This window comes from Gavia stellata, chromosome 1 (assembly GCF_030936135.1).
Source record: "Gavia stellata isolate bGavSte3 chromosome 1, bGavSte3.hap2, whole genome shotgun sequence".
Lineage (NCBI taxonomy): Eukaryota > Metazoa > Chordata > Aves > Gaviiformes > Gaviidae > Gavia > Gavia stellata.
The window spans coordinates 46,868,283-46,881,938 of record NC_082594.1 but is presented as its reverse complement, the minus strand read 5'-3'; the positions used below and the strand labels follow the sequence as shown (position 1 = coordinate 46,881,938).

The 13,656-nt window shown below is 35.8% G+C and overlaps 1 protein-coding gene across 1 annotated transcript in view; it reads left to right on the top strand.

The window, feature by feature from the left end:
- The window catches only part of MYCBP2 (MYC binding protein 2), a 213,019-nt gene that overhangs the window by 157,477 nt on the left and 41,886 nt on the right, over positions 1-13,656 (top strand). Inside the window, exons 58-61 of the mRNA XM_059820870.1 lie at positions 8,152-9,795; positions 11,124-11,293; positions 12,099-12,343; positions 12,995-13,162. Of these exons, the coding sequence (XP_059676853.1) occupies positions 8,152-9,795; positions 11,124-11,293; positions 12,099-12,343; positions 12,995-13,162 (2,227 nt within the window). The remainder of the gene's footprint in view (positions 1-8,151; positions 9,796-11,123; positions 11,294-12,098; positions 12,344-12,994; positions 13,163-13,656) is intronic.

Here is a 13,656-nt window from a genome sequence, read left to right as displayed (position 1 = left end):
AATATCAGGGGTATTTGAAACTTAAATAAAACTCTCTACATTAAACTTTTTATTTTAAGCAATTCTGTTATTACTATATTTCTTGAAACTTTACATATTAGAAAGTAATGGATTAATTTGCAATGTAAGATTAACTAGAATAGCAAGGCATATACGCATTAAAAATATTTAGACAGGAAAGTTCTATTTGGGTTGAATTCCACTGTGTGGTTTTTATTCTGTGTTCAATGCTGATGCAGCTATAATAGAACTGTAACAGAAACTCTTTTAAAGTGTGCAATTTTCATTCATTATTTCCAAAGCACTTTATAGCCTTCTGTTATCAAACATGTAATTGAAAGTTAAATCCATTAAACAACATATCCCAAGGCTCCATATCAAGTCACTTGGATTTTTGCCTTAGACATGCTTAGTTTTAGTTTAAAATGATGTGCTCTGTACTTAAATGCTTCCTGCAGTAAAGTTAGATCTAAAAATCAAAATGAATGTTTATAGTCAGTAACTGCTACATTAAAGGGACTAACAATAGTCTAATAGTCGAAAGAAGTTGTGCCAGCCTAGATTTCCATGGCTGCAGAGGTTATATACTAAATACCGGTTTTGATTGAAGGTCTGCCTAAATAGTTTAGTCTACCATTTACATTTTCTATTCTTCCTCAGATATCTGTCCTCCTGGGGAGAAACTTAATTTGGAAGCATGATTCTGAGGAAAGTCAGGAACATGCTGAATGTCGTCTAGAATTACGTACTTAATTTAGGTTTTTATAATGGGAAGAAAAATGTTGGTCTGATTATAAAACATACTCTGTGCCAGTAACAGATTGTAGTTTTTCTTTAGAAGATTTTGTAGCTAGCTGTTCTTTCTGAGGAATGGTTTCAGTGCTTGGGGTTTGATTTGGTTTCCAAATTCATTTAGAGAAGAGGGAAAGGGCTTGTCACAACCTTTTACCTTCCGTTACAGTGTCTGGTTATTTTTTTGCAGAAATACTAGTTTTGGACAACCACTTCCTCAGATACAATGCTCAAAAATGAGAAGTGTCTTTGTTCTTCTTTTCACATCGTAAATAGATAAACTAACAAGAGTCCTGTGTGTTTTGTCAAAGAATATGTTACAGAAGGGACAGTATAAAAAAGAAGTGGGAACTGTGTTACTCAGTTTTGTGTTACTTGCTAGGGCTGTACAAAGGACTAATTGTGCTGTCCTGCTTAATTACTTTGCTAATTTTCACACGTGGTGATACGAAGGAAAAAAACTGAGTGATTGTTTTCTTTTTCATGGAGACAGACAAAATTAAGATGTTCTTGTCATGTATTTTAATTCCTTGACAGTCCTTTATGCAGCTAAAAGTACAAAAAAAGCTAGAAGAGATGGCATAACCTACCTGGAGTTTAGCAACAGCTGTATTGACTTGGAATCTTAGCAAGGATTTTTTTTCCAGAAAGAGCACCAGTTTATGTATGTTTCTTCCTTGATTATTTCAATAAAACAGTCTGTAATTACTCCAGCCTGAGCATGCTTGCTTCTGAGAAGTTTGTAAGATCATCAGTAACAGATTTGCTCAGGACTGCAGCCTCCCATAGCTGCAAGATTATTAATGGTTACTTGATTAATTTGTCTCTGAACTTTGTGAAGAGCACAGGAGACTCAAATTTCTGCTTGGATTCTGAGTATAGGTGAAGTGTGGTAACCTAGAGGGTCAAGGAAGATCTTGTTTCTCAACCTTCAGCAGTGTGTGCTGGGTCATAAAACTCCTTACACCTGCCAAGTCAGGGAGACAGGATCTTGCCATGCTGTCCAGCATTGATTATCAAAATTTCACAATTGGCTGTTGAAGTCTGAACTTGGGGAGGAAAGCTTGAGACCTTGCAGTCACTGATGTTAGACCTTCATGCCATGTTCCCTCACATCCGAGTTGCTATTGTAAATGAAGAATGGATTTATAGGCTGAAGAGGCTTTGGACCTGCCTTGTTAGCCTCATTTGTCACGTTCTCCTTCTTCCACGGCAGCCCTGGCAGCTCGCTGAGCAGCTGCACAGCACAGCTACTGCTTCCTGACTCCTCTCAGTCCAGGCAGAAGCTGCAGTGCGGAGCTGCTGTTCAATATGTTTATAGTGTCCTGTCAGGCTGCTTCCTTGCCCAGTCCATGCTGCAGAGCTGCAATCCAGCATATGGTCCCACAGTATATGATCAACCCCTACCATTTGTGTCAGGAGTTCCTTGATACATCCCATCAGTATTGTGCTACCACTTTCTTTTTGGTTTTGTTCCTTTACTTTCTAGGTGCTAGTTACAGAGTGTTTAGAACCACCACTGGCTTTGCCTGCAGTTCTTCTATCCACATTTCCTAAACTGTAGAGGGGGCACAAAAGACCAGCACACATATGGAGCACATAACCCTTCTCAGTAGTGTTTCAGTAAAATGAAAGGAGAGAAAATTCTTAACCAAGCACACCGATCTCTTCCGTATCATGCTGAAATGACTTGATTGTCATGCAAAGCAGCCAGAGGGTATTGGTTTAACTGCTTTTTCAGATGCTGCGTATTGTCGAAGCATCGTTCCTGAAAATTTGAGCTAATAAGTTGAATGGTTTCATAGCCTAGGCTTTACAGATTTGATAATCAAAGATATATGAAGCATACGTTTGTCCAGGTCAATCCAAAACCACCCTTGAGGGACTGGTGTGGTAAAATTTGGAGGAAGAGCGCAAATTGTGTCAAGCTTTGTTTTAGAAATACATTTGGCTTATCACATCTTCAAAAATTGTAGTTACAAATTATAAACTAACCTAATCATTTTTATCTCTCCTTCTGGCACAGGAATGCTTCTTTCAATTAATAAACTTAAGTGGCTCAAGTGTTGGTGCTCTAAACCCTACCTTTGGGTAAAGAACAATGCTAAGCTTTTTCTAATGATACTGTGTTTCAGCTTTTGCTTTCATTCACTCACTCATTCCCCTACTATGACACGATCTAAAAATTTTCTCTCTTTTTAATATTTAATACTCAAACATTTGTTGACTTCAGTATATTCTTTTACTTATGAAAAGAAATGAGTCCTTGTCCAACTGTCACTATGGCATTTGGCGTTTTCAGGATGTGAAAAAAGATACATTGATTCCAGTGCTTGAGGAAGTTCAGCTAACAGCCGTATTGTAGCTTCCATGTCAGTAACAGCGAGCAAAAGAGGAATGCATTCTTTTTGAAGAGGCATCCATTGCTTAGGCAAAAGGGCAAAAGCAGGTCAGTGCTTTCCTTCATCATCATGCAGAAAAGCAGTGGCATTTCGGAAGAAACTTTAACTTATCTCCACTCTCCAGAGATGTTTTGCCGGTTTGTTTTAGACTTTGTTTAAAAAAGACTAATGTGGACCAGTTGGTGGTATGTCATGCCTCCTGGACTGGTTCACCATCATTTCCTCAGAGGAAGTAGGCATGGATGTTAGAAGACTGCATCCTGCCAAAGGAATTGAACTGCCTCTTATGTCCATATTGTGTAGCTTTTCAAGCTTGGAGCTATTTCCATGTTGAAGGACACGGCATGACTACAGATAGGCTGTCACTTTCCATGTAATATGAGACAGACCGTGCATACCTTGTATTTCAAGTCTTTGCAGTCTTTGAGGGTGATTCGAAAAGAAGGAATCCTGACCAAAAAGATGGTCCCTGTGGCTGACCAGTTATCCTGGATAGGCATCCATTGTTTGCCAAGGCAGCAAGGAGATTATGTGGGAAACTCATTTTCTTCAACCCACAGTCCCCTCGAAATGATTGAGTAGTAGTACATTGTTCAGCATAAAATAAATTACAACATTATAAAATGTAAATATTCTCAGACATAGAATGAAAGAATGATGTGTAAATGTGCATTCATGAAAGTGGATTTAGTAAAGAATTTCATTTAATTATTCATAGAGTGGAATGCTAGTGTATCAAATTGACATCTTTAGGATTGCCTCTACTGCTACTTTGTGCTCCTGGTTTTTTGCATTTTACCTTTAAAAACTCGTGGAGTGATATCCTGCTACTCAGAAGCTATATAGTTAGTATTGGATCTCTAAAAATAATTTGTAGGCCTCAAAGTAGGTAATACTGTTCTTAAATCTATGCTAATACTGGATTGAGAAAATAGAGATTATTCTCTTGTTTTAAAGAATGAAATTCTTACTTCAAACGTGTGAACACCTTCTCATTGTAGAGTCTATAGAATTATAGCTTGTTGCATAAGATATGTGTACAAGTCAGTAAATGTAGTACCAGACAAAAAGATGTCTTAAGCAACGCAGGAATTGAAATCACTTATTTTCAATACTTACGTTATTCCATTTGTACAAAAGGGTCTCTCTAAAACAGAGTATCTTCTAACATACAAATTCTCTTCAATTTTATTAATCCAGTAAGAATTTGACTGACTTTTTTCTAAAAGAAGGAATAGGAATTGGGATTAGAATTAAAAACAACATTATAGGAAAGTAAAATGACAGACTTGAAAAGTTCCTGCTGTTATCTCACTCCAAGTTTCATTTGGAGCTGTACCTCTAACAGATTTGGTGTCAGTGGACTTTCTACTGAAATTATCTTGGATTACATCAGAATTTAACTTTTTTTTTTCTTAAGGAAAAATTATTTTTAAGGGTTGATACAGATTAGGTTTCATGTCTATACTGTTTGACAGAAACTCTACTGCTAATTACTCTCTTGATAGTATTGAGAAACTACAGTTCACATTACATACCTGAGTTTTTCAAAACATTACATTGTTGAGGTGCATTCACATTTGAAAACAGATAGTTTTGATGGGTTTAATATATTTTTCTTCATTCTTTCCAGTGTTTAGTGGGACTTTCCAACACAGACATCTAGATGTTCTCTAGTATTCTCAAAAGAATGTGAGAATTGTGCCATATTGCAGTTTTAAATAAGTCATCTCTGAATTTACAGATTTTAAGTTCACATTTCGAACCAGAGTTCAGTTCAAAACTAGATACTGCTGGTTTTTATAATAAACCATAAATCTCATTGGCTAGTGTATACATACTACATTTTTAGACCCTAGAAACTAATACTGAAATCACAGAAGATATTTTATTCTTTTAAAATTTAGATCAGGTAAAACATTTTGAAGTAACTGTTTCTCATTTAAAACTAATGTAGGAGTCTAAACAATTAATTCAGAATACTTAACAAAGGAGATGCATATCATTTGAAATGCTTGTTTTTTATCTTTACTGCTTTTTCCATTGAATCTGTGCTGCTTCTGTGCAACTGTTTTCCACTGTAGAAACTCCATCCTGCTGCCTTGCTTCTCGTGAGCGTATGTACAAAACTAGTGATGTAGCTGGGCCTGCCTCTGCTATTTCATCTCTCTCTCACAAACTGAAGGGTGGGTATGCATGCCAACATAGCAAGGTTATTCAGATTTTTACATTCAAAATGTTTGGGTTTTTTTCTCCTTCCATTCATTTTCATTTCATTCACTTAATAAAATAATGTTTTGAAAGTAAACCTTCAAGTTTGGTATTTATTGGGAGCTTGTTTGATATAACCATTCAGCGTTGCCTTTCCGAGTTGCAGCAATTTCATGATACATGATCTAGCTATCTCTTTCTGCTTTGTAAACAGAAAGGTGACTTAAGCTAATCTAATAACACCTGCTTTCAAACAACAGGCAAATGAACTATGGAAGAAGAAAGGGGAAAAAAATACATGGGGTGGTTTTTTGTTTACAGATAAAGCAGTTTGCTACGTGATTATGCATTTTTTCATTTTGGGGATTTTTTTTGTGTGTGTGCTAATAGTCTAGAATGCTAATTAGGATTATTTACCTGTATATGTGCAAATCCAAACCTTTGTTTTTAAAAAACATAATTTTTTTTTTTATTGCTGGAAGCTGCTGTTAAGCTATGCCTTTCATAAGTGGTTTTGTTTTAGAATGTTTTCCTGCTTGATATTCACTAGTTATGCATATACTTTGGATTTGATACATTGCTGAATGGCTTGCAGTGTTTTATGTCCTCTAAGACTATTGTCATCTTTTCACCATTTTTTCCTTTATAAGGAATTCTGTAAAAAGTTCTATCTAGAGTATTTTCTCATCTGGCAGACCTTATATTAATCTTTTTATTTGTTTGTTTCTGGGAAAAGTGTCTATAAAGTAATTATAATTTACATTTCTGAATTCATATATCACAAAGTAGACATTGCAAAATAGCTCATCAGTAGAACTGGTGAATAACTGAGCTGGCATGAGCAAAATGCTTGCACTGATAGTTAAGAAACTTTTTAGGTTTTTCTTTTAGCAAGAACAGTCATTTTATAAACCATGATGTATCACGCTATTTCTTCCCTTCCTCTTTCCCCTCCCCTCCCCAAAAAAAATAATTATAGAACTCATAAGAAAAAAGAATAAAAGATTAGACTCTCAAAATTGATTATGATGATATTTGAGATGTTCTCATTATATTCTATTGTTTACATTTTGGCATATTGTTCCTGAATATAGACAAAATACTTCTTTGCCTGAAGAAGTATGAATTCCTCCCATGTCCTGGGAAGCCAGGAGAGAGGACCCTATCTTTCAAGCTTGTTAAATATTCTCATACCAGTATCCTTCACTTGTTGCTTTTTTTTTTTTTATTATAAGCTACTTAAACATGGAGGTAGCGAAGATAATAAGAATTATTTTGTAAGCTGAGGAAACATCTGGGTTGCTGGACTTTGCTCAAAAAAATACATTTGTTTTTGTATTGTGAGAGGTAACAGTAGGAAAAACTGAAATCACTCTATGCTTCTATGTATTTTCTAGCATAGGGATAAGGCTTCATGACTGAGAACTGGAAGAAGTTGGTTCAGATCCCATAATGCAGAAGAAAGTAAACACAAATTTCCCACCTTTAAATAAATACTGAAGGTACAGGATAAAAGATGACTGCCTATCCTCTTTGTTCCCATTAGAAGTCAAGGTCCAAATCTGCAGATATTCTCTGATTAATTGAAACTTTATTTTTTTTAACAAATAGTTGTTTCCCCAAAAATGTGCCCAGATGAGTGGAAATAACCTTTTAGTGTCTAGAAAAGTAAAATAATCCTAACTACTGTGACCTAATTCTGCAAGCTTTACTAGAGAAAATTCTATGTTTAGCTAATAAAAAACATTCAAATGAGAAGGACTTAACTATATACATTCAAGACTTTGCAGTGTCATGCGCTGTGGGGAGACAGTTCTATTTAATTCACAACTGCTGCATTGTTTGCCAGTAATTCCAACATTGCTTGTCTTAATTTTCAAAATACAATTCTACAAGAGAGACTGTGTTCACAGAATTATTAGAAGAAGATTGCTTTAATGAGCTACTTATTGGCATATACTTGTTTTGTATGTATTTATATTAAGTTATCCATCGTTTTTATAGTTCTGTAGATTAATACATGTACAAAGTCAACGTGTGTGGGAATAATAAATTCGTGCATCAAAATAAGAGGACATCATAGACAAGAGTTGATGGTTAGCTTAGTGATTGAAAAAGGTGGGGGTTTTTTTTAGTAGGTTGTGTTCTGGTAACAGAACATTGATAGTTTGTGGTCCTAAAAAGGTGGATTCCTCAGATTGTCGATGTGAATAATTTTAAGCGTGTTTGTAAACCTCTTGCCTAATTTGCCTTATGGCTGTATTTACTTCCTACATTTCCTGACTTTCAAGCATTAAAGAAACTAAATCTGGTAATAGATTTGATCTTTCTGCAAGTCTCTTGTTGCAGTCAGGGTGACACACATAGAGATAATAAATAGATAATCCCTGGTTTCTGTTGCAACTGTGGTAAACTTAGTTAACTCCTGGCATTTTACCTAAGGATATAAACCGTGCTTCCTTTACTAGTGTTTTGTGGAAATAGTGAACTGTGCTTTTTGATACCTCCATAGTAGTGTTTTCTCTGTAAATATTTCCTAACACTTGAGGTATGTATCTTTGGGAGAAGAAATGTATTGAAAATATTCTAGGGAAAAAAAAATCCCTTTATATTTCCTTTCCTTTTGATGTGAACAGAAGCATTTGTTTGATTTTTATCTTGTGGTCAGGTGTTTAATCCTTGTTTTGTGTTATTAAAGGTATCACTGTCAAAGTATAACAATTTAATTATAAAATATACTAAACAGGTGACCGAATGAATTTCACAGGAGCTGCTAGACCGATTTCTCCAGCAGGAAAATCAGACATGTCATCAAAACACAGAGCTGACAGCAGGTCACCCAAGCTTGATATGCGAATGAATAGAGCTGCTGCTGACCAGAAGAAACCTAGGAATACAGAAGGCTTATCTGCTAGTGAGTCTCTTATGCTGAAATCAGATGCTGCAAAATTGCGGTCAGACTCTCACAGCAGGTCTTTGTCTCCAAATCATAACACTTTGCAAACACTAAAAACCGATGGACGAACAACTACTGGTCTGAGAGCTGAATCTCCAGGGCCAGGAACCCGGTCATCTTCTCCAAAGACAAAGACACTTACAGCCGTTAGATCTGGTGCTAGTTCTCCACGATCCTCATCACCCCATGACAAAACTCTACCTCAGAAAGCTTCATCCCCTGTGAAAACAAAGCTTGATCCTCCTCGGGAACGGTCCAAATCAGATTCTTACACATTAGATCCAGACACTCTTCGCAAAAAGAAAGTGCCATTAACAGAACCCTTAAGGGGGAGATCCACTTCACCCAAACCAAAAATTGTTGCAAAAGATGGAAAACCTGTTACAGAAACTGAAAATCGAGCTCCTTCCCCTCATGTCGTACAAGAAAATCTTCACAGTGAGGTAGTTGAAGTATGTACTTCAAGTACTTTAAAGACTAACAGCATTACAGATAGCACCTGTGAAGACAACACAGAATTCAGAAGTCTGGACGATGGTTCTAATAAAGTTCATTTCAGCATAGGAAAAGCACCACTGAAAGATGAGCAAGACATGAGAGCGTCTCCAAAAGTGAGCCGTAAATGTGCTGGTAGGCACACAAGACCCAAAAAGGAAAAATCCAACTTTCTTTTCAAAGGAGATGGCTGCAAGACTGTAGAGCCTGCCAAGCAAGCAATGTCACCTTCTGTTGCAGAATGTGCTAGAGCTGTATTTGCTGCATTTCTTTGGCATGAAGGAATAGTTCATGATGCTATGGCTTGCTCATCTTTTTTGAAGTTTAATCCAGAACTGTCCAAAGAACATGCACCGATACGAAGCAGTCTTACTCAACAACCTGCAGAGGAAAAAGAAACCAAGTTGAAAAACAGACATTCATTGGAAATATCATCTGCTCTTAACATGTTCAACATCTCACCTCATGGACCGGATATATCTAAAATGGGTAGCATCAATAAAAACAAAGTCCTCTCAATGTTAAAAGAACCACCTCTGCATGAAAAGTGTGAGGATGGAAAAACTGAAACTACCTCCTTTGAAACATCCAGTCATCACACAATGAAATCCAAATCTCCTCTTCCATTAACACTGCAGCACTTGGTAGCTTTCTGGGAAGATATTTCTTTAGCAACTATTAAAGCAGCTTCCCAAAACATGATATTTCCAAGTCCTGGTTCTTGTGCAGTGTTAAAGAAGAAGGAAAGTGACAAAGATAACAAGAAAACCAAAAAAGAGAAAAAGAAAAAAGAAAAGGTTGAGACTAGGCCAAGGGGAAATCTTTTTGGCGAGATGGCCCAGCTTGCAGTGGGAGGACCTGAAAAAGACACCATCTGTGAGTTGTGTGGAGAATCCCATCCATATCCAGTGACTTACCACATGAGACAAGCTCATCCAGGTAAGATTTGATATTTTTGCTTCCCATATCCATCTGTAAAATACATTACACACACATGTTTTGGTATTAGTTACTGTTACGGAAATAAGTCAAGACTCCCTTGGGTAACATTTTAACACAGTTCACGATATAAGCTAAATTAAAACTTACACTTACTTAGAAATTATTTACATGCTTGTGGAAGTAATTTTAAGTAGTTGTGGATCTGAGCTCTCAAAGATGCTGAGGAAAGTTGTTTGAAACAAGGCCAAAACGATGAGCTGCCTTTACAATAGCTCTTCAGAAACGTGCCATTACACTTCAGGACTTCGAACTATCCAGAAAATTGGAAATAAAATTAAAAATATGAGATTGGTTAATTAGAGTTTCTATGTTGCCAAAAGTTATCTATTACTATTCTACTGTGAATAGTAGAAAACTTCTATTTATCTGCTGTATTAGCACTGGGTATCAGTGACTTAATTCTTTTGGTTTAAAATGTATCTTTAAAAAAAAAAAAATCCAGTTGGACTCTCTAGACCATTTGTATTGTAAAATACAGCCCAAGTCTGCTATTTTGTCCCTTTATGTGGGTCCCTGAATTTTTTTCAGGAGTTTGTTTAATTTTAGGAAAATGAGGTAAATCAGTGCTAGCTAGGCATTATCTTAGCTAGTCAACTGAATTCAAAAGATATGTAAGTTGTGTTTTCTTTAGAAAAGAGATCACTAATAGAAGGGATTAGCTACGATATAGCTAGTAATAAGTAGCCTTGTTACAGACAAAATTATTTCTGTGTTTTCTAGCTTGTAAACGTAACTAATTCTTTTGCCAGTTGGTGAAGTTCAGGCTGATGTTGTATGCACTTGTTTTAGCACTGTATGTGAAGTTAAAGCAAAATTAAGGAACCTTATTATTCAGCAATTATCAATGCCCTGATTTTTTCTGAGAAACAGTAATCAGCAAAGGAATGCACTTCATTCCCTTTTAAGCTTTGTTAGACAGGGGTTAGGGTTTTTATGTTTCTTAAATTATAGATAATGTTGGCTAACATAATACTGACCTTACCATTACTTAGCTGTCTGAATAGGGAGCTGTTAATGCTTTGGACAATTTTATAATAAAAACTTGAAAACTACAGTCCATTTGGATTCTTTGGATACTGCTGGGACACATGGACATGCACCTTAGTTTTTTAATTGGTTTAGAGATGCAGAAAAGGAGAAAATCTGTCCAGGGAAAGACAAGCATCTTCCTCCCCCCCTCTCCATCCCTCTTTTACAGTAATAAATAATATAATAATAATCCTTCTTTTGAAGTAACTTTTTTCCCATCTTTTTCCCCAATGTAGGTTGTGGCCGTTATGCAGGTGGCCAAGGTTATAATAGCATTGGGCACTTTTGTGGAGGATGGGCTGGTAATTGTGGTGATGGTGGTATTGGAGGAAGCACTTGGTATTTGGTTTGTGATCGATGCAGAGAAAAATATCTCCGTGAAAAGCAAGCAGCAGCGAGAGAGAAGGTACCTTTATCTGTTTCTCGTATGCTTAGCTCTCGATCTACTTAATAGTACTGCATTCACAACTTGAAAATAAGGGAGGGCCAGTTTAAAAAGTTCAAAATTTCAGAAGGTTTTGAAATCTCCAGTGATGTCATTGATAGGTTTAAAATAATAAGGTAGAAACTTTTCTGATTACTTCTGACCAGATTTCTTTCCTTCAGACAGGAGCGTTCTCAAATTTGAAAATTAGTTTTATTTTTTATCCCAATACAACTGCGGCATAGGATATAGTACATAATTTCAGAAGTATGTGTCAGTTTATTTAACTTTGAATTTTGTTTGATTTCTTACTGGAATATGAGTATTGTTTTTTTAAATTTATATGTTTATAGTTTCTTTAATGATCTTAATCATCCAGATTATTGGATACAGATGCCAAACTCTGGGCAAACTAGAGCAATTTTTAATGGGAATAGTACAAAAGGTGTTCTTATATTAGTCTTCCATAACCAATTTCAAATTCTTGCTTAAAGTATACAAATATGTTGAGGCTTTAAGATAAGCAAAACAGTGCTAATTTAACTTCATTTTTTAAACTAAATTTGCTGAAACTTTTTGCATGCAAAATTCATCCTGAGGCAAACATGAAAACTTTCATCTGTTCATTAAAAGTTTGCAAAGTTTTAAAAAATGGCACTTCCATTATTTTTATTAGAAAATATCATTTTAGAACAGGAAGAATTAAGCATCTTTAGTGTAAGTGAAATTGTCAGCTTTTCCTGTGATGGAGTATAATTTAAATATACCTTTTTTAAAATTTCTCTAGATTAAACAATCTAGGAGAAAACCAATGCAAGTTAAGACTCCTCGTGCCTTGCCAACTATGGAAGCTCATCAAGTGATTAAAGCCAATGCACTGTATTTGCTGTCGCTGAGTAGTGCTGCTGAGCCCAGTATCCTCTGCTACCACCCTGCAAAAGCATTCCAATCGCAGCTTCCCAGTGTCAAAGAAGGAATTTCTGAAGACTTTCCCATTAAAATGCCATGTCTCTATCTACAGACTTTAGCAAGGTAATTAAAGGAAGTTTATGAATATTGATTTTAATACTCATCTATTTATAGTGTTGGACAAAAATGTGTGTATAAACTAAAACTTACACAGAAAAATACATAATTTCCTAATTATTTATGATCTTTGTTCTCCTTTCTCTTCCGTTTCTGTGATCTTGTTCAATTTCTTAGATTGTATTTGCTCCAAGGGTCAAATATACCCTGAGTACCTTTTGGATGCTAAATATTTTTTAGCAACGGTTTAGTTGCTGTCCAGAGAATTTAGAATTTCCTGAAGAGTTTAACTTAGTGTGTTAGTAGCAGACATATGTGCTAATTTTCTCTCTTCACAGTTAAAAATAGTAAGAAGGAAAACAGAAAACTTATGCTTACTTGGTATTTCTAAGTAGATTGCACTGTAGTGTCTTATGTTTGTGATGGATAGACATTGGGCCTAAAATACATAGACATAAAAGATAGCATTGTTGATTGAAAATGTCATTGTATTTTCCGCTAACACTTCTAAGTCACAATCAGCTTAAATGTATTAGGTGAGGAGTAAATGCATAGCGTTGGCTGGCTAAATATATTGGCAAAGGACTTTTGTTGTTAATATATGTTTCAGAAACTTGTAGTCCTTAATCCTAATTTAAAAAATCTAATTTGATATAGGCATCATCATGAAAATTTTGTTGGGTACCAGGATGACAACCTCTTCCAGGATGAGATGAGGTACCTGCGCTCCACTTCAGTACCTGCACCATACATCTCGGTTACTCCTGATGCAAGCCCTAATGTCTTTGAAGAGCCAGAAAGCAACATGAAATCTATGCCCCCAAGGTACTTCCTTGTAATTCTAGGTACTACATACAAATGCTAAAGCATTAGCATAACACAATTTAAAAAAAAAAAAAAGAGGAAAACACTGCTGTAGTTAAGTAGCTAAAGATGAGCCCAAATCAATCTCTGAAATGGCAGCAAAAAAGCCAAAAACATATGAAGCTGTAGTTAGAAAAATATCTTCAGTGAATCATAGCATATCAGGTGTATTTTCAACCATTAGCAATGCAAGTTTGCAAATCGGATTTGAAACTTTAACTGTAGTGCAAACCAATTGCTTCTCTGTGTAGAAAGGTCTTGGTTTTACAACCTAAATATGAAAAAAAGTTTGTTCAGAAATTGATAAGGACTCTTGGCATTCCTCAGGGATATTTATCCATAGTCCTTACTGCAGGCTTGCTTATTTCCCCTTAGAGACAAATACAATTTTTCCATAATCTCCAGGACTGCAGAAGTGATCTAAAGAGCAATGGTCCAAGGACCATAGCTGTTGC